Here is a 26884-nt window from a genome sequence, read left to right as displayed (position 1 = left end):
CTCATGTCCCCTCAGCATTAGAACTCAGAACCTAACACTGAACACTGGCTTAGTTTTCCAGAAGAGGGTTGTTCCTTTCATGTGTCCCAGCAGACTGGTTTTCCTCTAGGCAGAAACCAGTTTTATTCTGCCCATAAAACTGTATTCTCTGTGATTTTCTTAGCTAGTGGTTTAAAAAATAATCTGAAGCGCCTCTATTTTGTGTAAGGGATGCATACACTCTAATACAGCCCTCCTTCTCCCCCTGACAAGAGTAGGTGATTTTCTTAAGCGGCAAAAAATGAGGTGTGTTTAACTTTAGTGGAATTCCCAATAGTTTCTCACTCTCTTTCAGAGACCTTGCTGCTGCCATAGACCGAATGAATAAGTATAACTGGGATACTATGATTTATGTGGTAAGTAATTCCAGATTCACTGAACTCCTGCTCCCAGATCCGACTGGCACTGATTGTTTTTGGCAATGACAGGGACAGGCTTCACTGCCCAGAGGCTGTGCCACAATGTGGCGGTAGTTCTTGATTCTGTTTCAATTCATGACTCACAGAATGGCTGAAAAACCAGTTTGGGGGCTGTTCTCTGTTTGAAAAATTAATTGCAATTTGTTTTAAAGCATTTTTTTCCTCAGTTGACATTGTATTTTCGATGTGAATGTTGACATTAATGTTTTTAAAGCTGTTATAAGGGGTGGTAGTATTATAAATGAGTGTTCTGAAATCTAAGTTTACTCAGAGTCCTTGTATATTATCTGTGATGTACATTTCTATAGCTTTGAACAGTGTAACTTTCAGTTGAGTCACATTCTTCCTTTTATTTTCAGCCTTCCAGAAGTTTCTACTGAATTGTCTTCCCAATGTGTGATTATAGTTCTCTACTTTATGTTGGTTGGTTGGAGGTGGTGGTGGGTTTACTACCTCTGTCTGCTCAGTACATTCTAGATCACTGACATCAGAGAGCAGCATGGCCATGGAAGTGCAATGCATTAGGAGTCAGGGAAGCTTCCAGCTAGTTCATGTGGCTGGGTAATTATCTCTATATGTACTCGATAGCATAGGTGCCAAGGGAGAAGGAACAATGAGAAAGAAAACGAGTGGGTATTTTGCACAAATCAGGATGTGGGCTGAATGTTAAGCTAATGGAGTGAGCTAATGTGCACGCTCCATTAGATTAACGTGTATGGAAACGGCAGTCTTAAACTTTATGGTTCCTCATATAGCTCAATCCTAGTAACTGAATTTTTATATCCCTAAGATCAGCCTGTTTTTAAGATGTAATGCTGTAAATTGGTGCATTCACTGATTTATATTAAAAGAATCCTACTTAGTTCGTATAAATGCAGTAATATGAGCATAATGTCCAAAACCTTCTAAAAAGCGTGTCACTTGTTAAGAAGATGTGATGATTTCAGCTGAAAGTTGCACTCAAATCAAGAGATGAAAACCCTTTTACATGTGAAAAATTAAATACAATCCCCAATGTCTGCAAACTTTGCCCATAAGGGACCTACTGCTGTACATTGAAACAAGTTTTGTTTTCCTAGAATGTAAAGTTTCTCATAAAACAGGAGAATAATCAAATTGAGATTTGATTGAGGCTGGAGCAGAGGAAACAGCAGGGCTGCATTGACCAGTGCAATGAGCTGCCCTGAATCTAAACTGTCCATTTATTAGCCTTGCCTATGAATCTGCAGAGGAGAGGAGGGATGCACAGGAGTCCAACAGGTTATGAGGAACTGAAAGAGGAGGCTTTACGCAGTGGTAGAGTTAAGAAAAAGCACATATAAGCACTTTGCTGCTCACTCCCCGTCTCGGAATACCAGACAAATAAAGAAGCTATTTGTTGCTAGTTATTTGATTAACACAGCAGCATATTCAGCCTTATTTTTGAGGGAGGGAGACTCCTAGCAATGTAATCAAATCCAGCTGAGTGGGAAAATGAATGTTGTAGCAACAGTTGTAGTTGAAGTACCTGTGAAGGTAGCTGTTAGGCAGAAGAAAAACTTCAGCAGAGACAACCTTGAATCATAGGAGAGAAGAACTGGAAGAGAGCATAAATGCATCATTAACATTGAAAATAGAACAATTCATGCTTTTCTTATGTATTTCTTAAATATATACCCAGTTTACATTGTGAAACTCCACAAGGTGCTCTGGAAGCAGTAGAAACTGGTGTGGTCTTTTGGCTTTTGGCTTCCACGAAGAGCCATGTTAGTCTATGTAGATATAGCATTGACATGCATGCGATTGTGTTGGCCGTATCACTGACAGACTCAAAGAAGTGTTCTTTCTTAGCCAAAGGAGCCTCGAAGTCTGGTGATGTAAAACGTGAGAACATCTCAAGAGCAGCAGGGCTCTCAGCTGCATTCTGAATGCATTTCACGTAATGGGCAGCTAATGTGAAATGGAGGAGCATCAAGGTTTTGTTTCAGTTCACAGTTTTCCAAGACATAGGAATAATCATTTTTTTCCCCCCCTTCTCTTTGTTGTAGGTAACAGTGCCGAATCTTGTTGCCACGTATTTCAGCTGTTGCATTTTTCACTTCTAATGTGTCTTCCCAGGTCTTCATTCTGCTTGCAGTGACTAACTGGCACAGCATCTGTGGTGCTATTTGTTTGCATTAGAAGCTTATCCCATCTGAAGCATTTTCTAATGTGCGCTAATTCTATTCCTTAGACAGACAGAAACCAAAGCAGTCACTTTCAACATTTGTTCCGAATACTGAAGCTCATGGGTTATGACTGGGTAGACAGGTATGTATCCATGAATTTTAGTTATGTATTATTTTTTTAAGGGTGGGAGGGATGGAAGAATGAGGTTATGTATCATGTGATGTAAAACCCAGGAGCCTTGGCAGCCATTGAGTGGGTTTTCATAACTGCTTGATATAAAAACGAGAGAAAGGGAAACAGTCTTTCAGAGACGTTACGGCAAAGCTTCTGGGATGTTGTGTGATCACGTATTAAATGATTATTTCTCAAACTGTGATATTTTTAGGAGACATCTGAATCATGCTTCAGGCTTGCAATATCTGTTGCAGGGAAATAGATCCCCACCATTATTCATTTTCATTACCAGCCTTGTTAGCAATCTGAGCAAAGGTCAATAACGGATCTGCAGACTAAATCATATTCCTCTCTGACAGACTGCATGTCTTTTGTAGTTAAATATAGGATTTTAGCTTTCGGAAATATTAGTCTGCCTTCTTCCATAGCCCTTAGAGTTGTACTAAAATTACCTCAGGATATGGATCCAGAATAACGCTTGGGATTATTCTGAGCAGAGGCAGTGAATGTTTTATTATTAGCAATGATTAATTATGCTTTTAGTTTAACGTGACCACAACAGAATTATGACTCCCCCCTTTCTAATCTTATTAGCAGGTTTGTGTTGCCACAGTAATATGTTCTGTTCACATCCTGCCTCTCCTCAATGTATTGCACTGAGTCCTCTGTACTAAAGCTAGTAGCAAGAGAGGTTTCCAGGAGCACACAAACAAGCAGGTTATCGCTGTTCTCCTCATAGTTTTCTCATTAAATAAGGCATACAGAGTTTTAATTGCTGAAATGAGAGTTACTGATGATGTCACCAAGCTTCCCACATTGGAGCACTGTTTATTCAGCTGTTACTGCTGCTTCCCAGTCAGAATCTAGCTCTAAACAAACACTGCAAACATATCTGTTGATTATAATGTAATCTGAGGTCCTGGTGCTTTTCAATGCAGGTGCCAGCACGTGTCTTTTGGGCTAGTCCAAGGGATGAAGACTCGGAAAGGAGAAGTTATTTTCCTGGAGGATGTTCTAGATGAAGTTCGATCGAGGATGTTAGAAAACATGGCTTCTGCAAAAAGTTAGCGATTTCAGGTCCTATTCATTTCTGTTGATGTTCTGTGTTGATCTAAAACCTGTCATCTCTTCTGCCTTTTGCTTTCCCCTTAATCAGAATAATCATGGAATGGCCTGGGTAAAAAAGGACCATAATGATTATCCAGTTTCAACCCCCCGCTATGTGCAGAGTCGCCAACCACCAGACCAGGATGCCCAGAGCCACATCCAGCCTGGCCTTGAATGCCTCCAGGGATGGGGCATCCACAACCTCCTTGGGCAACCTGTTATAGTGCGGCATCACCATCTGTGTGGATAGGCTCTGATCTCTGTGTTTTTCCTACCTACCGTAATACAAAGAGTGTTAAAATAATTCTTTGCAACTTTTTGAATCCCTATCAATTACAGATTTGCAAATTTTAATGCTCAGTGAAATTATTTCATCACACTCTTGCACTGGGAATGAAGTACTTGCCACTGGGGAACAACTGTTGTGGTTTGTTTTTTTTCTGGGCTGACAGACAAGTCAATAGTGGAGTTGGAACTGGAGTTCAGGGGACAATACAGATTTCACCCAAAGGATTTGTAGCTCTGACAGACAGTCTTCTCAGGCACAGTTGACTCCATCATGTCCACAGTTGCTGCTTGCCTTGTCTGTTTCCAGAGTCCATCCCCAGGAGGTTGCTGGTCTGCAGCAGTCTGCCGAAGGGGACATTCACCTGCACTGGCTGTAGCTCCAGAGCTCTTTCATTTTGAAGCAATAGCATTTAAGTTGTTCTTGGGGAAATGCTGCCCTCCTCTTGTGCCTTCTGGAGTTGCATGCTAAATTAAATCTATCAGCTTGAGCATGCATCATCCTTGCTCTGCCTTTGCAGCTTTTGTACTCCAGATAATTTTGCCTGAAAGGCAGACAAGGAAAATGGAGGCATGCAGAATGATAGGTATTCACCCTCCTGTTGTTCAAAGCAGTTTTCCCGCAGAGAGCAATGGAGGTTAGAGCTTCAGTTTAAAGGGTCAGTATTATAGTGGATTGTAAAGCCAGCTTATTTTTGTGTGGGGCTGAACTGAAATGATGGAGGACCAGGCCTGTGTTCCACTGCACAAGCAATAAGATGAGCAGCCAAAGGCAGTGATGTGTTCAGGTAGCACTGCAACATTTCCTGGAGTTTATCTGTTAGATCCTAAATCCTATTTGTGCTTGTACAGATTTTCTCCCTTGCATCTGAATTTCCTGCCTTGAAATTAGATACCATAGATCCCTGACTCTTAGGGATGTTTTTGGTGCTTGAAAATTGTCTGGATACACACTGGACAGCACTACAGATTAGTTTGTGTACCAAGGTGCCTGACTGTCACTGAACGATTGCAGGAGCTGGGCATCTAACGGCCAGTGCTAGCTTTAAAAAACAAAAAGGAGTTCCTGTATGGAATTAGAGCTGGTTAAGTACCTTCGTGGAGACACTCTTTGCAATTAGCTGTACATAGGTCTTCTGCTATTTAAGTTTCCGTTATCAGCATCATCCTTCTTTCTACTCATCTCAAAAAGGAAATAAACCTTTGTGAAGGAAGTTTGGGATAAGAAGCGTTTAAACAGGCTTTACCACGTGGTCTTCTCTAACTGACCCTGCTCGAGCAGGGAGGCTGGACTAGACAGTCTCAGGAGGTCCCTCCTAATCTAAGTGATTCTGTGGTTGCATCTGCGGTCAATGCTGTGGCTTAAAAGGGAAATCTGAGCACTCAGCTCAGCTTCTCTGAGTACAGTTAGTTTAGATTTCTACGGTGGATGGCACGAATCTCCCTAAATGTGCATCTGAGCGCTCTGTTAGCCATTGGAGCCATTCCTTTGATAGTTTAAGCTTCCCTCAGAGTCTTTAAACAAAACCTGAACTCCTGTGTCATTTTCTTTGTGAGCTTAGAGACTGTCTGAATTACAAAGAGGAATTTGGTGTAGCCTAGGCTTGCGTAATGAACCCTTTTGACCTTAAAATCTATATTAAACGTATTAGGAGAAGTGGGGGAAAATGCATGTCTGGGACATGCAAGAAGAAAGATTTCTATCTTGGCCTTCTTGCTGTACACATCCTGACAATTTCCATTTTGCTAGTCCACAGTTTTGTAAGAACTCACCTTTTATTGGCATTTACAAACATGAGCAAGGGAGTCCTTTTACTATTATGGACTTAAATCTTCTTTTTCTCTGTTCCTTTTCAGCAACCAAAGAGGTAGAAGACCCTGTGGAGACAGCAGAGAAGGTTGGTCTTGCAGCACTAATAATTCAGGTGAGTTTGATGTACTTCCATACATGTTTGCATCTTCTGTGCAAAATGCCAAGTTGTGATGGAGGGCAGCATCCAGGTAACATTAAGTTCCTGTTCCAGGACTTCCGAGGTCTCCTCTCGTCTGATTATCAGTTTAACTGGGATCGAGCTCTTCAAAGTCGTGGAGATACAGGCGTGTTCTTGCAGTACACCCATGCCAGACTCCACAGGTAAAAGGAACCTGTGTGCAGAAGTACAATCTGACACTAATTTTAACCTCACTATGTTCATAGTAGCATTAGGTGATAGTGTTGAGTCCTTCCCTAAACAAGGCACGAGTTCACTCTTTTAGCAGGGGTGTGGATTCACAATAGGAATTGCCAAGCTTTCCCAGTAAAGCAAGCCAGTTAAAGTTACACTTCCATCTCACTTCTACAGAGCCAAGCTAAACTCTCTGTTATAAGAGCATGTAAGATATCTGCCTGGATTAGACCAAAGGTCCATATAAACTGGTATTCCTTCTGAGGTGATGGTAGCCACAAATGGTATTTAGGGAGCCTAATCCCTTTCTCTAGTCTCTTCCTCCTTTACCCCCTTATCACCCATACCTTGTAGTAGAGAATCATAGAATTACCCAGGTTGGAAAAGACCTTGAAGATCATCAAGTCTAACCACAGCCTAACCAGTACCCTAACTCTTAACAACCTCTGCTAAATCATATCCCTGAGCACCACATCCAAACGGCTCTTAAACACATCCAGGGATGGCGATTCAACCACCTCCCTGGGGAGCCCATTCCAGTAAAGAGGTGGTGGAGGTGGAAGAGGTGGTAACTGCCTCCCTAGTACTTTTAGCATCAGCTTCTCGACCTGCTCTCCACCCGCATCCCTAATCCCTTTTTCAACTGGTTGATACCAAACATCTAGCACAAACTTTACATTATTTTTTTATCTTGGACTGAAGTTACCTGGGCTTTCTTAATGTTTCATTCAGCTTGAGCAAAATATACCTACCTTTCTTCTCCAAAATATAAATGACTGTTTGTCTGGTTTGTTTTTTGCTAGCCGGGAATTTTTATCTAGCATTTGGTTTTGATTCTTGTGTTTTAGTTTAGAACAGACGCATGGGAATGAGCCAGTAACTGACGTTAACGTGGCATGCTTGCAAGAGCCAGGTGCAATCTCTGTTCTTCAGCATCTTCTCAGGTTTGTCCAGATTTCTTTCTAAATACCATTTCCTTTAAAATAAACTTCAGGATTTGCCTTTGGTTTGCTGAGCGCACTCAGCCACTTTTCCCTTATGATTGTGCAGTTTTAGGGAATGGCTTCTCTGTGAAATCATGATTGCAACAGCAGCCCTCCAGGTGAGAGCAGGGGTGTCTTATTTATCCTCTGCAATTGTATGTTTCAGAAAACTCAGGGGTGTTCCTTGGGTTTTATCAGATTCATGCATGGCTGTCCATCTCACGTGTAACAGCTGACACGGTGCTCTTGTTGACACGAGCAACCAGCCCTCATTAGAGCTTGTTCTGAAGTTCCCCCTCAACGTAAAGGAAGAAGATGTCAGGGAAGTGCCGTGGGCATGATGGGGAGTGGGCTTGGTAGCTAAACGCAGAGCAGGAAGGCTGCTGTCTGCTTTGAAATCTGCTCAGCTTCAGAGGCGTGGGTAACTTCATACAGGTTGTGAGAAGGAGGATGTACACAAGTAGACTTGGGATAAAACGGTGGATCCCCATCAGCCTGCCTGTATTTTCCAGTTAATACCATCTTACATAAGTTTATTTTCTTCCAGGATTATGTAAACCCGATTTGTTTTTGTCTTTTCTAATGCTACAAAATTCCCTTTAGCTACTTAAAATTCTAAGTTGCATTTATTAAAGGCAGTATCTGAGGGACTATTTTGACTGCCTTGGTTATTTAATACATGTTGTTTGCTGCTAGGAACTTGCAATTACCGTTGAAATGTAAAACCAGACATAATGTTCCAGGGGCAAATATAGCTTTTGTGTCCTCTTCACTATTAGCGTTCCTCTCTGAGCTCTGCAATCTGCAGTGTTTGTTTGCATGATGAGCAGAAGCAATCTCTCTCCAGCAAGAAGTAAGTGAGGGAGAAATAAACAATTGTGTGCTAATTACATGGCTTACGTCTGGTTCAGACTATTCCTGTTAATTGTGTGTTTGTTCTGATTTAAGCACATCTGATAAGCCTTTTAGCCCAGTGAACTTTCCTATCACTTTAATGCCAAGCACTTATTTTCTTTCTTTGCAGGTACGATGAGGTCCTGTACAGATCTTCTCAGGATCTGCAACCCAAGCACATAGTCAGCTACCTCCTCACACTTAGGTAAGGCCATTGCTGATACCAGCATCCTTCTCCAGTAAGGACTGGTGGTGCCTGTTTCCCCTGCCTGGCTTTGCAGCTCTCATATACTGCATTGAAGAGAAAAATAGAGGAAAGATGTAAATTTGTGGGACAGTCTCTCTGGAGCTGAAAAGACATAAAGAAGGATAACAAATGATATCATAAGTAGTGGAGATGAAGGATGGAGGCAGCTAAAAAGGAATCGGGAGTCTCCTGAAAAACTGCTTCCAATGAGAAAGAATCATTTGACTTGTAACCCAGTGCCAGGAGCCAGAATCATGTCAGACTGACTGTATCTTTAAGACATCTGAGCTGATAATACACTCACAAAACTCCAAACTTGAGCTATTTTTGTCCAAAAAAATCTTTAAACCACTGATCTCAGGTGATGCACTGAGTTGGACAAAGCACGTGGAATGGCTGTAAGTCACACTGGGGATGCAGTCTCTATGGGGGGTTCCCCATGGGGGGGTTCCCCATGGGGACATGTGTGACTGAGCAGGGCAGTAGAACATTGACATAGAATAGCTGGAGAAGGTTGAAGAGCCTGTGCATGGGGGAGAGCTATGTGAGGTAGGAAAGAAAACATATAAAGAGATGCATAATGTTTTTTTTTTTTACTGTTATCTCCTTGGTACTGTATGACGTACGTGCTGACTGTGTTAAGGTTATTTGGGTGTTGCATTGTGTTGGTTTTTTTTCACTTGGTAGACATGTTGCTATCTGAATAAGTTTGGAATTGTTGTCCTCACTTTTACAGAATGGCTTAAGTTAAACTAGGAAAATGTTTGCTATATCTTGTTCAGATACAACACCGTAAATTAACCATTCAGTGTGCTTAAACCTGCAAACTAATGAGACTCAGACAATAGACTTGCATTGGCAAAAGAGAACAGTAAGGTGGAAGGACAGAATAAAACTTACTGACATGGGATGTTCTGCCCTTGTGAGGTCCCATCAGGAATCTGCATCCAGGTCTGGGGCTCCCAGCTCAGGAAAGACATGGAGCATTTGGAACAGGACCAGAGGAGGGCCACAAAGCACCTCTTCTATGAAGACAGGCTGAGGGAAATGGGCTTGTTCAGCCTGGAGAAGGCTCTGGGGAGACCTGATAGTGGTCTTCCAATACATAAAAAGAACTTGTAAGAAGGGGTGAAACAGGCTGTTGGAAGGAGGTCTGTGGTACGCTGCACTCTTATGGCTTTTCCAGTTCTGCTGCTTTCTGTAGGCTGCAGCACCGCTCTTATAGAAAGATGTGTTCCTTCTCACCTCGCTTTCTATTTCAGCCATCTCGCAGCTGTGGCACATCGATCTCTCCCTGTGAAAGGCAGCACACCTGCTGTAGCCCAGGTATGGCTCAGCGTTGGCACGTGGTGGGAGGGCAGCCCAGGAATGATTCCTTAGGACTTTGCTCTGCTGTGTAACCAGCTGGCACAGCGTGTATCTCCAGGCTGCCCTGTGGGGCAACACCGCCCTGGGATGGCAGAAGTTGCTGTTTGTGGCTGTACCTTGCAGAAGGGGCTGCTTCGGAACAGAGCAGTCCATAAGGAACGCTGCTCCAAACCAAAATAACTCATTTTCCTTCTCATCACTTTTAATTCTAAGCTTTTAAAGTAAATAATTAAAAGTTGTTAATTTCTATCAGTTTCCATCAGCACTTACATGGGAAGAGAATGAGGAGGTAACTGAGCTTTTCTCCTCCCTCTTGCCACCTACATCTCCCAAGTTGTCCATGTTTCCATTCTAACCAAAGCAGTGAGGCTGATAACTTCTGATGTACAGTTCCAAATAGATGTACATTATTTTCTACCAATATCCCAGGCAGTGCTGACCCCTCAAGTGCTCCATAAATGCTGTAACAGCTACACTGTCTGTCTTAGTTAACTGTTTCAAAAGCAGTTACCAATCTGATTTTGGTAGGAAGTCACGTTCAGGTTCAGAGGTCTGGTGTGGGGGAGAACGCTACCGTAGCTCAGCTTTGTTGCTGTAGGTATTCCTGCCTTTGAAGATGGTGAAGTCTTTCTCAATATCCAAGCGTTCTACCTTTTGAGAGGTTTGTTTTTCCTTTAGCAAGGTTCTGGAGCAAGCCCTTCCCAAATATCCAGTGGTGGAACAGCTAAACAGACACTGACAGGGAAATGAACTGTACAGAGCAGCCTCAAGCTGACAGCCTCTAATCTATATGTAATAAGAGAAGGATATCAGCAGGGTCCTCTGCCTGTAGCAGCCTGTGCTACCATGTTGTAGCCTGAAAGTGTTGCTCTTTACAGTAATCATTAGTTCTCCTGTGGGCATCCCCTCTGGTCTCTCTGCCCTGAGCTTGTGGTGTTTCTTTCATTGTGGTCTTTATCTGTGAATGGTATAATTAGGTTGGGCTGGACACTGCTGACAAAATGTGTCCCTTTTGACACCATCAGCAGCTGGTGTGAATTCTGCCAGTGCTGGTGTTAGTGCTCAGATGATGTGTGTTCTTTCTTACCCTTAAAAGGCTGCTGCTGCTGCCTGCTGTGTCCTGTTCTGCAGCACAATAAGCTGACTAACTGTTGCTCTTGTTTTGCAGGCAAGGCTCTGTCTCTTTCAAGCCACACGCTCCGTTCTAGCCAATGGAATGAAGCTTCTCGGCATTACACCTGTAACTCGAATGTAATGAGTCTGTATGCAGGGTGAGGTCACATCTCTTAGTAAAAGGTTATTTTCCAAGAGAATACTCTCCTGTGAGTCACTGCTAATGCTCCTGAGTGTCTGTATTGCATAAGAGCACATGTGGTACCTCCATTTGAGGGAGGCAGTGCTTGTCATAATTGTTTCCCAGACAGTAGTAGTAGTGTATTTAAGACACCAGAGTGTGGTAGTTCCCGTAAAAGACAACTGTTGTCTTTACCTTTGTAAATATAATGCATCCTTTCAGTGGAGGAAGTGGCATTACACTGCACTGCCCTAAGCAATGGAAGTTCTCCCCTTCTGCAGTTGCCATTGTGTGCTTAAGCCTTGTGGCAGGAGGGGCGCAGCTGCACCAGGGATTGTAACAAACCCAATGAATCTAACCTTGTCACATTTTTCATGTTGTATTGCATTTCCCTTTGGACTGATTAGGGTAGAGATAGGTTTGCTATAAACCTATAGGCTTACAGCCTTAAGTTGCACCACGGTAAGTTTAGGTTGGATATCAAGAAAAACTTCTTTACAGAAAGGGTAGTTAAATACTGGAATAGGCTCCCCAGGGAGGTGGTTGAGTCACTGTCCCTGGGTGTGTTTAAGAGCAGTTTGGATGTGGTGCTCAGGGATGTGATTTAGTGGAGGGTTGTGAGTTAGGATACTATGGTTAGGTTGTGGATGGACTCTATGATCGTTAAGGTCTTTTCCAACTGATTCTGTGATTCTATGCAGCTGGTAGAGAGGAAACAGCAGTGCTCCCTCTTCACAGAGGGGATAAAGTGCTGCTTGGCACCGCTAGAGCACAGTGTGGCTGCAGGGAGCTGGAACATCACACCAAAATCAGTGCAGCTGGCTGCTCCAGCCTCTGAAATGCTTGGCACCACCCACTGCCACCAAAGGGTTGACATATGAGTGGCACTTTGGTGATGTGCTCTATCCCAAATGCACAGAACAGTCAGCAGAAGGCAGAGAGGAACATCCTCTCTCCCTGGAACAGAATGTAAGTACGTTGGTTATTGCTGTGTTGAATGTGTACCCCATGCTGAAGTAAAACTCAGCCACTTAGCTTAAGTCTAAAGCAATTTAAACAAGATATAAATCTGATGAGATTTTTGCCTTCACTTTGGATTTCAACAAGTGTCCCCAAATCAGTTTTCCCATTTTCTGGAAGGGGTGAAGCTGAGTGAGGCATCAGGGAGGGTTGGAATTAAATCAAAGCATAAGATGCACTACAGGAACTGTTTTCAAGCACCACTTTGTTATGAAAAGGAGTTTAGAGAAAAAGTGCACAGATAATCTTCTAGTCTGACACCTCATTCTTGACTGCATAAAAGAAAAAGGCATTACAAATCATCCTCAGAACACCGGAGAAGTACTTTGTTCATATCAGACCTATTACCTAGAAGAAAAACCTCTTCTGTGACTAATCACACTGCAGCTGCCAAATGGTTTAAGAAAAAATGCTGGCAGTAATTGCTCTTTTTAATAGGTCTTTTTTTGAAGCTCTGGGGCGTTTTTTCCCTCACAGGGTAAAGAAAGTTTATCAAATACACCGTAAGAACCAATTTTCCTCCATTATATACATTATATACAGTTGAGTGTTCAGTTCCTTCATTCTGCCTTCCTTGTAACTGGAACTCTTCTTTGTCCGACGCGAATGAAGAACGCCTTCAATAAAACACCCATCCAGCTCCCAGCAGGAATAAAGCCTCAGCACCAACTTCACACGTGAAAAAGAAAGAACTTCTGCTTTTAATCTATCCCCCTTACAGCAGTTCAAAACTACCTTAAGGCTAAGTTAAAAAATTCAGTTTTTCTGGTTTTAAAAGTCCTTTTGTGTTTTCCCTCCTCCGTCCGCTTTCAAGGCCGGATCACACGGTATCAGGTCTCTCTTTGGAACTTTTAGGCTCTGAGGGCTGGATTTTGGTGGTGTCTTGTCGAGGTAATCCATAGAGGTAAATAGAAATGCACACCAGGAGAGCACCCATGGTAAAGGTAACAGCTGCAAAGAGAGAAAAGAGTCGAACTAAACGCCTCTGTGTAAGAAGAAACTTTCAGAAGACTGAGCTCAGTAAACTACGATGTCTGAATGAGAGTCTCAAAGTTACCCAGAACTAATCAGGACCAATGCTCTTCTTTTTTTTATTCATAGGACCTAAAATTGCACTCTGTCACTGAAAACTCTCAGGTATTCACAGTACCCCACAATGTTTCCATTACTGTCAGATCAGCAAGAACGGGGAGGTGATCAGCAAAGTGAGGCTGAAGCACCTCTTGCAGTTCCAAGTTCTTAAGCTTATCTTAAGAACAGTGTGGATGTGATTATGTAGCCGGTGATAACCCTTGAGAAATACCATTACTGAGGCTTTCACAGAAAGAAAGACCAGCAGTCCAGGTTTTGCTTTGTACCAAACAGCAGAAAGGTGTTCAGCCCAGCTGAGTTCTTAAACCAGCTGCTTTTCGTCACCTGATTGAAGGTGCTCTTTTTCAGTCAGCAGTGGTTTTCATGTGCAAACCCTTCTTAAATTTCACCTCATTAACACCAAATCAGAACGGCGTTTTTTCCAACGCTGTGCCACGCTATTATGATTATTATAGGAAAACTCAGAAAACCACACAGTAAAAGACTAAGCAGGGGTCACCGGATGCATTATCAGACGCATGATACCTCTGTGGCTGTGGGACAGCCCAAAGCAATTTGCTGCTTGCTCTCACACAGATACTAAGTCACAACCCCAAGCACTGTTTGATGTGCTCTCACACACCACTGGGCACTGAGAAGGGGAAGGTAGAAGCTGATGCAGCAGCACGTGTAACTTAACAGGATATGGTAACACCTGTGCTGAAATAAATAGCTAAGGAATGGAGAATGGCTGCAATAAAACCAGCAAGAAAGGATAGCTTCTTATCAGCAGCTCCGTCAGATAAATAGATGTATCAGTGTGCAAACTAAACTGCATCAGAAAGTGATTCATGAGCAGTGCTGGCTAAAGCAGCAAGGTGTTTAAACAGGAATGAACCTTTCCCTGTGAAGTTATGGGCTGCCTCAGAAAGAGCAAACCACGAATGCAAGATCATCAGGTACCTCATGCAACACAACGCAGATAGCAATCCTGGAGAAGACCAAGGTAAAGCAGGAAAATTCAAAGGAGTTAAATGCATAAGAATGATGGCTTTCGTGTGAACTGTGCACAGTCTGCTAACAAGGCAATGGGCACAATGCAGTCAAATCAAATGGCAAAGAGACACTTACTTATCTGGAGACCAAAGAGGATGACTGAGGCCGCAGTAGAAAGAACGATGGCTGCTGCTGCAGAAAAGCCTTTCATTATGTTATCTGTGTACTTCACAACAACTGAAGTGTAGAGGCCACCCACACTGGCCAGAACTGGAAAGCAGACAACACGTTTCTATTACTAGAGGTGCTGTTGTTCACTCTTAAAGAGATCTGTTTTATTCTGGTCTGTGCTTGGACTACATCATCCTAACTGGTAAGTTAACATGGAGCAAAATGGCATACCTACAATGGCTTCTAGATCAGACGTGACTTAACTAAAGATGCTCTGCTTACCGCTCACTTAATTTAGACTGCTCTTTCAGCACTATTTTCAATTGAACAAGAAAGCACAAAATAAAGTAAGAAACAGTGGGCCGGACTGAATCTGTAGGTTCATACAATCAGATATACCATAAGTTAAAATACAACAACAAAGCAACATAACAGGCCCCCTGCAGGCACCAGGTACTTACAGATGACAAGCCAGACGAAGAAGGTATAGCCATAGAAAAAGCCCTTCTCCAGAACCTGGGCTCCATCCGACATGTACACACCAACCAAAGTCACCACGATCCCTGATAAGTACATCTGAATATTCCTCACCCACAAGGAAGTATCTGAGCTCTTCAACACCTTCTCAAAATAAACTCCTAATAAAATAAAGAAGTAAATCAATAATTCCGTAAGATCAATGAAGCATCAACCTCGGTGAGTCGCAGTTGAGTGTTTCAGAGCCACTGGAATCATCTCCTCTTGCAGACCTTTTCAATTCACATAAGTTCCCAATGCAGAAGTCCCAGCAGCACGTCCTGCTGACGCATAACTTCCATGGCAGGATCATTTAAAGGCGTATATAACATCAAAAATAGATACTGTTTCTTTTTACAGTTGCTTCAATTGTTGACGAGCTCAGTTGCATTTCAGTTTGGCACCAGGTGCCAACATATCCTTAGGACAGTATATATGGATTTGAGCATGGCATAGGATGGTTTATTCCCCCACTGGGATAGTTAGCAGTACAAAAAGAAATCCACAAACCAAAAAGACCACACATACAAACATCAAACAAACACCACCACCATCAGCAACAAAACCTGCCACCCACTAAAGGAACTCTGCTACCCTGGTATATCTCAGCACAGAGACTGAGAATTCCTTTGGAAACCCTGAGTTTAGAGCACAGATGCTCAGAAACCACAGCTGCAAAGATTACAACAGCAAAGCAAGACCTAATGCTTTCTGCTAATTGGAATTGCAGACTGGTTTTGTGAGTTCACGCTCACCTAAAGCTCTGTCACGCTGACCACCATTACCTCCCCTTCCTCTCTGCACTGCTGAAAATCCACATCTGCTTTTCCATGACTCAGGAGGTGCACATCGGACTAAGAGGCCTCCATCTGACAGCTCATCACTAGCAGCCTCTCACCACTGCTCCCATACCAGGGCTCTGCTCATCTCTGAAACTTCCTTTGCATCCCGTGGACAACCATTTGCAGGACTCAGATGTCCTCAGCCACTCAGATGACTTCCAGCTGTGGGTCCAACTGGTTAAAAGCTCACTGAGGACTAATGCTGCCCAAGATCCGTCACGTGATACAAAAAAAATACGTGGAAGCAACAAAACAAAGAGTAGAACTATAGGTGAGATGCCCTGGGCAGTCACACTCTTCCTCCTGAAATGACCGAGTTGGATTCAAAGAACGTCTTGCTGCTCTTTAACTCATGGAAAATACAATTGGGAATTTCAGACAGTGTAGTGAGACTGTATGGTTAATACATAACCTAAACCAGATACATTTCAGGTGTTTAAGAAAAGCAACCACTTAAATACCCTGTGTGATTTCCCCCCAAGTTTAAGCAACAAGATAAACAAAAAAGACTAGTCTTGTTAATGGTGGCAGCACATAAAATAACCCAGAACAGCCTGCCTTGAGTTTTCTGCCTGCTGAGAACACCTACAGAGCATAACCACATAGAATTAACTTGCCAGAAATTTGGCTCAGCATGAACCATATTTTGTACATGTTATAAACTTAAGAAAACAGAAATTAAGCCGGTGTCAGATCACTACGGTAGCTGAGACGTAGGAAAGAATGAGTGCTGCCCAGGAAAATTACTCTTCAGCAACGTTTCGTGTCATTGGGGCTGACACGTATTTCTATGCGTATGTATCTAAAACACTTTTACTAGCATTGCTGGGTCCTTGAATGCTTGGAACCTGTCGCAGGATCAATAGTTTGAAGCAACTTTTCTTCATCTCTGAGGGACAAAAGCAGAACTTTTGGGGCTTTGCTGGAATAAAACCTTCAGCACGTTAAGTCCAGAAACGGAAGGTTTGATGCCAAAATGACTTAATCATATTACGGGTGGGGGAAGGAAGAGGAGGGAAGGAATCTGAACAGGACTTGTGTTTTAAACAAGTAGAGCCCCAAGGGCATAAGGAGCTGCATCATGGATGAAATCCTCTCTCTTTCTTGCTGCCTCAAAGCTACAGCTGTCAGTGAGGAAAACACCCAACTGCAAGCCTTTTGCTGGAGAAAAAAGCCATATGTGTCTCTAAATCCCCCAGAGCAGCCCGCACCAGCCCTTCAAAAGGTCTGAATATGGAGAGGCACAGCTGTCCGCCCACCTCACTGGAGAAAGCTAGAGAGTGTTAGCAGGCTTTGAATGCTTCACTGTGAATGCTGTCTCCTGGCTTGGGAGCATCTGTGGAAATCTATACACTTTGAATCTCCCAGATAGAGTTGTTTGAGCTCTACCAAGTCTTAGTTGCTATTTCTAATTCGGAATTTCCATTTCAGTGAAAAGACACCAAACAAGAATCTTGCCCTCCCCTCTATGATCACCATAGCGGAGCCGTTCGCTATAAAACCAAGCTTATAACACTGACGAGTTGTACTGACTGAGTCATTATGGAGTTCCCCTTCATATCATTCTAAGCATTTGAAGGGATCTTCTGCTTTCAAACCAGCCTTCTAAGTTGCATCACATAAAACCAATAGCATGTGCTATTTCTGCAACTGGAGTAATCGTGACACGAGCCAGATTCGTAAGTAATGAAAGTACTGCAAGGTAACTACAGGCAGAAGGAATAAAGTTCTTTTTTCACCTTATAACCAGCAAAGAAAAAGTTCAGTAGAACAGAAGAGTCGACCACTTCAGAGCCAAGTGAAAGCTAAAGCACATTATCAAGGGCATTATCCAAAAGCTTCTAGAACGCTGACAGCCACGGGGCAGGAAGCACCTTGCTAGGAAGCCTGTTTCAGTGTCTGGTCGCCATAACAGCAAAGGAATTTTTCCTACTGCCTTTCTGACCCCCCTCCTGGTGTGGCTTTTTGCCATTCCTATGTGTTCTGTCCACACAGAACGTACGCAGTGTAAATGATGCCATTCCCGAGTGTCCCATTAATGTAGAACGTACATAACAGAGAACATTCTGGTTTAAGTATCGTGAATTATCCAGTCTTTGTTATAAGAATTGCATGTGGAAATAAAACTTTACCTGCAAATCCTGAACATAGTACAGCAATAGTTATGGCCACAAACCCCAGCCATGGATTCTGCTCCACCTGCAACATCAACCATTATGTTAAAAAGGATGGAACATTTCAGTAATCTACAATAATCCATTCCAAAGCTACTTCATTAAACACAGCAAAACTGCTTGTGCTTGATTACAAGAATCACAGAATCGTAGGGGTTGGAAGGGACCTTAGCAGTGGAATTCCATTTCCCAGATGTACTTCCTCAACCCCAGCAGTGCTCGGTTACTTGGCTGTACCCGGACTTTACAAGAGCACACACTGCCCTTCCCACTAATGCTGATGATCAACTAAGACCTACAAAACAGAAGACACTTGTTCCCTCCTTGAAGAGACTAGGTCAATGTCCCTGCAGGGTGTGTTAAATGACACACCCACACCCAAAAGGCACTGGAGTTTCACTCCTAACTCCATGAGGGCTTTGACTCCAAGCTCTCTGCTTCAACAATTACAATGCTAAGTACTGCAAACAGCATTGCTCAGATATTCCTCTGATGGAGCACTGCCATTACACAGAATATGATGATGGTTAACTTACACTAATTGTAGCAATCTCTTGCCTTTCCAACAAGCGAGACTGAAGCATTACCACAAGCCTGTCTGCACTGGTCCACAGCAAATGATCAAACTAGTGTTTATGTTCTGGAGGAGGTGGCTGGAAGGAGGAACTGGATACTGGCGGGTGGAGTGTAACAGACGCTGCTTTGATTCCAAGATGTTGTAAGGTGTCATACAAAGCATAACAAGCAGTTTATTCTTCATCATGAAGTGGCAAAGAGATCAGCTCTTACCTGTACTTTGGTAGCCTGAGCAGGCTTCCACTGAACAAGTGTAACACCGCCACACAGCATGAAGACAGAGAACCACTGCAGTTTGCTAAGGGTGCGGTTTAGCATGAGGACTGTACATAACGCCGTGCAGGGAATCTTTAACTGGTACGTCACCTACAGATGGGAAGACAGCACACAACACGTGGTTTTGTAAGCTCCTCCAAAGCAAGAGAATAGGAACCACAAAATGACATTTCGTATTTGTTGATTCCCCACAGATACGTGAACTGGAAACGACTCCAGCAATGAGAGGGTTAGCACTGCAGCGATGCGCTCCGAATGCAGCACAGCACCATTCAGCTTTTAGCTTAGCCCTTCTAAGGCTGAATGCAGCTCTGGGTGCCAGGCAGGCAGACAGACAGCTCACACACACACCTCGGGACACTGTAAAGAGAAATGGATTTGTACAGCAGCAGCTTATGACAACGTGCATTACCTGGTAGACTGCTGCATCCAAGTTGCTAAGAGCCACAAAAGCCATATTGTTTTGGACAGCATACACCAAAGATGGAACGCTTAATTTTAGCAATTCCTTGGGACTTCCGAAGACGTTTTCTTTTAAAGATGTTATTAACCTCGCCAGACTTCCCGATTCTCTGCAAAAGGAAATAAGAGTGTAACTGGGAGCCACCCTACGCAGATATCTGAAAACATGAAGCAAATCAAGCAATCTGTCAGGAAGACTGAGCAAACATTGGGAGGTTATCATAGAACAGCATGGGTTGAAAAGGACCACAACCATCATCCCGTTCCAACCCCCCTGCTATGTGCAGGGTCACCAACCACCAGACCAGGCTGCCCAGAGCCACATCCAGCCTGGCCTCGAATGCCTCCAGGGATGGGGCATCCACAGCCTCCTTGGGCAACCTGTTCCAGTGTGTCACCACCCTCTGAGTGAAAATCTTCCTCCTAATATCTAACCTAAACCTCCCCTGTCTCAGTTTAAGACCATTCCCCCTTGTCCTATCACTATCCACCCTCGTAAACAGTCTTAACGGTTATCTATAAGAAGAAAACTAGTAAAAGTGAAAACTCCATTTTGAAATCAGGCCAAATGCATTAATGTGTAACACCTTGCACAACAGCCATGGTAAGCAGTGGAACAAGTATCTAAGAATACGGGCAGTGGGACAGAAGGTTGAGACCCCTTTTGGGGAGCTCTATTAATATTTATCCGTCACACACCACGTCTGCAGTTTTCCAGATGGTCTTTAAAATGGACCTCACAGTACAGCAAACGAAAAGGATTATACCCTTCCTTGTACTCTGTAGTGAAGCACCTCTCACTCCTCAGCCAGCCTCGGTCTGCTCTCCTCACTTGTGCTGAGAGAGCAGCCAGAGCTGCACACACCCGCACATGCAACCAGATCAGGCAGAGCAGGATGTGCAGCTCCCTACTGCCCTGCAGGCAACAGGGAAGAAAGGGTCACATTTTGTGGCTGCCCCTTTCTGCAGCCTGTTCCTCAGCCTGCTGGAAGGCTGCCCTTTGCATCACTACTTCTTCCTTATTAGCTGCACAAGAGCATGACTTTTCCTGCTTCCTTGTCGCTGCAGTTCACTGCCTCCAGTTCTCAGCTCTCCCAAGCCCCACATTTTCTGTTTGCCATTCTTCTCCCATTTGCCACGGACAACCCAACATCTAAAATCACTCCTGCTCCACCCCAACTATACCACAGGCCTTTCAACTTGAATCCTTGCACTGCTCTTAAATTTAATGCTCTTTTTGCTTTCCTTACACACACATATGAACAAATGGCTCGCACTCTCCTCAGCACCCCAGAAGCCCGACTCCCCAGTTTCACTCATGTTCCAAACTCTTTCTTCCCACACACATTCATCATCTACCTGCTCCAAACTTCAGCTGTGTAAAATCTGTGTGTTCCAGGTTCATGAAATCATAGAATCATAAAATGGCTGCAGATGGAAGGGACCTTAAAGCCCACCCAGTTCCAATCCCCTGCCATGGGCAAGGCTGCCTCCATCAGCTCAGGCTGCCAAGGGCCCCCTCCAACCTGTCCTTGAGCACCTCCAGGGATGGGGCACCACAGCTTCTACAGGCAGCTTTTCCAGTGCCTCACTGCACTCTTGATCTCCCCTCTTTTAGTCTAAAGCCACTCCCCCTTATCCTGTCACCATCTGCCCATTTAAAACACTGATTTCCCTTCTGTTCATGAGCTCCCCTCAGGTACTGGAAGGCTGCAATGAGGTCTCCCCAGAGCCTTCTTTTCTCCAAGCTGAACAGGCCCAGCTCCCTCAACCTTTCTTCATAGGAGAGGTGCTCCTGCCCTCTGATCATCTTTGTGGCCCTCTGGACCTGCTCCAACAGCTCTACATCTTTCTTACACTTGTTCCTTCATCAGCCACCTTATTCCTACATATTCTCCTTTCCTGACAAACCTGACAGTTCCTGGCATTAAAGGAAAGAAAAAAAAATATGGATTTATGTAAGTGGGAAGATTTACAAACAGCACTTCAAGTCTGCAGAACCAAGATGGGAAGAGTATGTGCCAGTGCACCATGGCTAATTGCACTAGATAAGGAGCTGCATGAAACGCGATGAGTCACCAGTTAAGGGCAGAATTGTTGGTTTATTTATTCCCTAGTGAAAGTATGATATTGCTTGGCACCAGGAGATAAGAGAAAACTCCAAGCCCCAGGTAACAACCCAAGTACATCCAGACTGAAGTGCTGCTGTTCCAGATAATCTAGTTGTAAAGAACCATATTTGAAAGGTTGTGGCAGTCTGGTGAAGTTCCCACTGATTAGAAAAGGCCAAAAGCAAGTTGGGTCTGGGCAATCCCATGCAAAGATACGGGTTGGGCAGTGAAGCCCTGAGGTTGAGAGAAGCCCCGAGGTAAAGGATCTGGGTCTGTTTGTTGATGAAAGATTCAACATGACCCAGCAATGTGCGCTTGCAGCCCAGAAGTCCAACCATATCCTGGGTAGCATTAAGAGAAGTGTGACCAGCAGGTCAAGGGAAGTGATTCTGTCCCTCTACATGAGACTCCACCTGGAGTACTGCATCCAGTTCCAGGGCCCCCAAAACAAAAAGGACATGGAGTTGTTGGAGCGGGTACAGAGAATGGCCATGAAGGTGATCAGAGGGTTGGAACACCTCCTCTATGAGGACAGGCTGAGAGAGCTGGGGCTCTTCAGCCTGGAGAAGAGATAGCTCCAGGGGGACTTATAGCAGCCTTCCAGTACCTGAAGGGGGCCTACAGGAAAGCTGGGGAGGGACAGTTTGTAAGGGCGTGTAGTGACAAGAGAAGAGGAAATGATTTTAAATTGGAAGAGGGTAGATTTAGACTAGATATCAGAAGAAATTCTTTACTGTGAGGGTGATGAGACATTGGAATAGGTTGCCCAGCAAGGCTGCAGACACCCCCCCTCCTTGGAAGCATTCAAGGCCAAGCTGGATGGGGCTTTGAGCAACCTGGTCTAGAGGGAAGCGTCCCTGCCTACAGCAGGAGGTTGGAGCTACATGATCTTAAAGATTCCTCCCTACCCAAACCATTGTATGATCCTATAGTTAGCACACCTACGTATATATAGTTCTACTCTGTAAGACTAACAAGTCAAAAAATATTGTATAGTAATAACTTCTTCTATTCATCGATACTGAGACAGGTGGTTGAACAAGAGAATAACATTTAAGTGACACCTGCCTCTGTTCCCAACCACGCTCAGTGCGTTAGCTAAGCACGTGTTCAAGTCAAACCACAGCAGCAAGTGCTACTTACGTCCACTTGGACTTCTGGCGTGGAACTTCAGCGATGAAGAACTACAGATGCCCAGTAAGCTGTTCTTTTTTTCCCACTGCAGTGTTTGGGAACAAGATGATGTACTACATTACAGCTCATCTTTGGGGTGGGTTTGCTTTCTAGAGCAGGTCCTTACCAAGAATCTCTGACTCAAAGTACAAAAAGGCCGTGTGGGAAGAGATTTAATTACAACAACAACAAAAAAGAATTATAAAAAAAAGCCTTTTATATGTAAAGCTTATAACGCAAAACAACGTGCCCAAAGGTATATGTTGCAAAATAAAATAATAAACAATCTAGCTTGAATTCAGGATTCTAGAGATCTATCTATATTTGACTTTAAAAACGTATTCTGTTTTCTACATAGGTCTGAACAGTTAATGGGTTCTAAGAGAAATTAGTTCTGCATTAAGAATACTCAGTTGTTAAAAAAAAAAACCCAAAGTTAAGACTATCGTTTTTAAATGAGCTCTTCTTTGTCCATTACTACAAACTTATGTACTGCCCAAGAACATGGACAACGTAATTACCCAGTGGCCATCTGGACTTGAAATAAATACGAGGAACCTTTTCCCATAATAATACAGTTGAGTAAATAATTACACAGCTTAAACCATCATAACCCTCCCTTCTGAAAGACAATCTTACGGCATTCATTCATTCGACACGTTTCGCAGGAGAAAACCAAAAAGTAAACACGGCAAAAGTGTAGTGTAAGAACGAGTCAGAAAACAAACTCCGCAGCCAGAACAAAGCAAGAGTCACACTCCAGTATCCTGTGTACTGCGGCAGTCAGGCTGGCTGTTTCAAAAAGAAAAGGGAGTGGGGATGTATCCGACCATACGGAACATGGTGATTTAAGTGGCTATTGAACTACAAAGGCACCTTGCCTTGGGGGAGACAAATTGGGTGGAATGCTAAACCAGGAGGATGCCATCAGGCAGGCACTGCAGGAAGCTGTGCTGGGACTGTTCAACATATTCATAAGTGGTGTAAAAAGGGAGATGACCAGGATATTGCTGACTATACTACATTACACACGGTATCCAAAAGAGAACTTTCAGCAGCTGCTGAAGGGTTTCTCGCTGCACCAAACAGAATTCACCAGCTCTTCTGCTACGTGAAAACCAGCTCGGGTATCGGGACAGCAAAGGATGGTGTCCAGACCAGTCAGCAAGTAAGACTTCCCACCAGGAAGAGGTGAGCAAGACCGGATGGACACTGGTGGTGGTGCTGTTCATCATCTCCCTCTCTTAATCATGGAGGAAAAAAATAATAATAGCTGACCAGATCAAAACAGGTACCTTAACCATCAAAAAGCTTGGTCAGTAACATGAATCCCATTTGAAATGGCAAATAAAACTCGGTTATCAAAGAGCAATAATCCTAAGAGACGACATCCTCAAAACAGAGCAACCATCTTGAAAGTCGCTATTGGCACTTAGAAAACAGATGTGAGCAGCTCTCCTGCACCTCAGCCCACAGCTCAGCTGTGTTCCAAGGGCTCTTCAGAAAGGAACTGACACCAAGGCAGGGAGCACCTCCACTCCCCTGCATTGTGCCACAGCACATTCACACCTTGAGTGCTGCATGCAGCTCTGGATATTGGCCTAAGGGACGTAGTAACAATGGAAAAGCTGTTGAGAAGGGTACTAGCATGATCACACATAAACCAAACTAAGGCTCACTGGCTTAGAAAACACAAGCGGAGAGAAAGCAATACAGGCATGAGAACAAAGTGGCAAACATGAAGAGGGAAAGATCAGCCATGATGTCTTTCAACACAAGATGACAGAACACGGTGAAATTACTAGGGAAAGTGTTCATAAAGTAGCTACTTTTTCCATTTACTGCGTAATGATGTTGCAGAACTCATCTCTCTCAGGTGCAACAGGGATGAATAGCTGGTATTACAGATGGCCCACTGGTCACTGTAGTCTATTAGCTTTGACTCCCTACATTAACAGAGAGGCAAGATCATAGAATCATAGAATTACTCAGGTTGGAAAAGACCTTGAAGATCATCAAGTCCAACCGCAGCCTAACCAGTAGCCTATCTCTTAAAAAACAACCACGATGGTTGGGACAGGGACCAGGACAACCAAGATGTCCTTCTGCAACACAGCTTGGGAAAATGTATGAGTAGGAACACGACAGTTTTACATAACTCAGTATATTCCACAGCTCAGCCAGGCTACACCGAAATTCTACAAGACTCAGATCATTGCAGATAACCCACGCTGACATTTTGAACCTATTCCAAAGCACACAAACACAGAAAATATGCAGACACACCTGAATATCACGCTGCTTACAAAGTCCTTACAACTGAGGAGGACTCAAGCCCTGCCCCACACTAAGATGACTACAATGTGACCACCCATCACGCACTCAGATGCAGCTTCACCTCGGGTGTGGTGAGCAGAAGGGGTTGGTTTGCCACATGCCCACTGACATCCCCGCACTCACCTAGCCAAGATGCCCAAGCTGAGGAACAGCTTGATGACTTCAGTGATGCACACGGCAGTAGTTGAAAAGTAGAGCTCTGTCCCCACCGTCCTGGTGTACCGCAGTGCTACGGTGTATGTGGCAGCAACCAGGGTCATCACCGTGAGGCAGTACAGCTTGAACGGCAGGCTGACATTTTCTGAAAGGAAACAAAGACAACACCTCAGCGTACCCCTCGCTTTAGTTCAAGAATGGAAATGGGGCATCCTACAGCTGTAGGACTGTACCACAGTCTAACGCAGCAGTGTACAATACTATCGTGCTGTGAAGTGCTTCGTGTATGAAGTTTAAGATCAATTTTGAAGTCTCTTCTCAGGCTCCTAAATGTCGGACAAACAAAGAGAGGGAAGTGCTCAGCATCAGCAAAGCAGGAAACGCATCTCAAAAACCTTACGGCAGCATTCTCTTCTGTCTTACTTTCCACCAAAGTTAGTAGGAGGTATTTCCTCAGAATGGCCATAGGACTTCATTCAAAAGGCCTTCTTGGAAAATCACTCACTGTAGAAAGCAAGAGGTTCTGTCCACCCAGCTAAGTTCAGCCATGCCAGGAGTACTTATTACCTGTGGCCAGATGACGCCAGTTTTTACAGTGTCAGAGAACGGCAGAGAAAACAGTGCCGACCCCAAATGGGGTTTCTCCGTGTGAGAGCATCAGCTCCAACACAAGAGATCTTGTCAATGCGGTGTGACTACAGAGCCGCTTCTCAAATGAGCACATTATTCCCTGCTCTGTATGGCACCGTGGGGGCGATGGCCTTTCTGCAGCACCTGTCGGGGCACTATCCATCACGTTTTGGATATCCTACAGAAGCGTGGCTGAATTGGTGTAAGTTTATGTTCCCTTGCTGTTAAGCTGAGCCATAGGATAGGCAGCTTTGTTCTCATAGTGAAGCTATGAACTTCTGAACCCAATGTGGTTCACTTCTTCTGCATAACACTTCCGCGAGGTACAGCCGATGCCTCCCGCTCCCACAATCGCGTAAATCAGCCGCTTCCTTACAGAGACGATCCTCCCCACGTCAGTAACCATGTCGGAAAGACGCGGTAGGTTAGAGCGGGCCCAGCGGTGCCCGGAGGGCGGGCTGAGGGCTGACCCGGGCTGGAGGCGAGAAGCCCGGCCGCGGCCGCACGGCCACACGCAGCACAGCTGACAACACACGTGCGCTCCTCCGGAACAGCGCTAACACCGCCGGCGGGACTCTTTGCATTTCACGATCTTTACGTCTCTAGGATCTAAGCCTACGCAGCACTGAACTAACGTTAAATGTAGCGTTTCCCCTATAAACGCCGCTATAAGAAATACAACGGTTTGCGGACGCTCGCTGAGACCGAGCGCAGCGGGACGCCGTGAGCTGACGGCACCGGGCGGCCACACGTTTGCTCAGCAGGGCGCTCCGACGGACGCTCCCACACGGCCGGGCCGCCCCCAGCCGAACCCCGAGGCTCGATCGAGGCCGGTGACCCTCTCCCGGCCGCGGGGAAACGCCGAGCGGAGCCGTGCCGCCCTCCTCAGCACAACCGGCCCTCCGTGCCCCTCCGCGCCGAGACGCGAGGGCGGGGTTGGCCCCCTCCTCCTTCCCCCCCTCCCCAGAGCCGCGCTGCCCCGCGGAACGCGCCCCGCTCACCCTTCGGAGGCGACATGGTGCCGGCACGAACGGCAGCCGGGCAGCAGCTGCCCGCCGCGCCCCGCCGCTCCTCCCATTCACCATAGAGGGCGGCGCGGCCGCATAGAGCGCCCCGCCCTTCCGCGTTCTACCATAGAGGAGGAGGCTCCGCTCGGGCAGAACGCCCACCGGCAGGAACAGCGGCCCCCCTGGCAGTGAGCGGCAGGAGGAGTCAGCGCCGCCACGGGAACTGAAGGCGCGTGCGGAGCG

The 26884-nt window shown here is 44.8% G+C and overlaps 2 protein-coding genes across 3 annotated transcripts in view; one reads left to right on the top strand and one right to left on the bottom strand.

Annotated features, from left to right (window-relative positions):
• Positions 1–11199, top strand: part of RARS2 (arginyl-tRNA synthetase 2, mitochondrial) — a 30808-nt gene extending 19609 nt beyond the window's left edge. For both annotated transcript variants that reach the window (XM_072332325.1, XM_072332326.1), the window contains 9 exons: positions 335–395; positions 2671–2747; positions 3719–3843; positions 6030–6097; positions 6197–6306; positions 7186–7281; positions 8345–8419; positions 9724–9787; positions 10998–11199. In XM_072332325.1, the coding sequence (XP_072188426.1) occupies positions 335–395; positions 2671–2747; positions 3719–3843; positions 6030–6097; positions 6197–6306; positions 7186–7281; positions 8345–8419; positions 9724–9787; positions 10998–11084 (763 nt within the window). In that variant the 3' untranslated portion in view covers positions 11085–11199. The remainder of the gene's footprint in view (positions 1–334; positions 396–2670; positions 2748–3718; positions 3844–6029; positions 6098–6196; positions 6307–7185; positions 7282–8344; positions 8420–9723; positions 9788–10997) is intronic.
• Positions 11200–12162: 963 nt separating this feature from the next.
• SLC35A1 (solute carrier family 35 member A1) lies at positions 12163–26723 on the bottom strand. Its single transcript, XM_072333364.1, has 8 exons — positions 26636–26723; positions 24972–25149; positions 19178–19337; positions 18703–18855; positions 17872–17938; positions 14843–15019; positions 14346–14480; positions 12163–13094 (listed from the first exon to the last, which is right to left on the bottom strand). Exons 1-8 carry the CDS (start codon positions 26649–26651, stop codon positions 12964–12966), a joined length of 1017 nt encoding a protein of 338 aa, XP_072189465.1. The 5' UTR covers positions 26652–26723; the 3' UTR covers positions 12163–12963.
• Between the last annotated feature and the right edge of the window lie 161 nt (positions 26724–26884).

The sequence above is a fragment of the Excalfactoria chinensis genome, chromosome 3, assembly GCF_039878825.1.
Source record: "Excalfactoria chinensis isolate bCotChi1 chromosome 3, bCotChi1.hap2, whole genome shotgun sequence".
NCBI classification, from domain to species: domain Eukaryota; kingdom Metazoa; phylum Chordata; class Aves; order Galliformes; family Phasianidae; genus Excalfactoria; species Excalfactoria chinensis.
The sequence above is the reverse complement of the archived record's forward strand: the minus strand, read 5'-3'. Positions and strand labels throughout refer to the sequence as shown.

Excerpts from the sequence above, each read along its gene's own strand:
- SLC35A1 (XM_072333364.1), bottom strand. Across the intron at positions 19,338-24,971 it reads AGCTTGGGCATCTTGGCTAG|AGAATCGGGAAGTCTGGCGA; the intron begins GTGAGTGCGGGG and ends TTCCTTTTGCAG. Across the intron at positions 17,939-18,702 it reads CTCAGGCTACCAAAGTACAG|GTGGAGCAGAATCCATGGCT; the intron begins GTAAGAGCTGAT and ends TTGATGTTGCAG.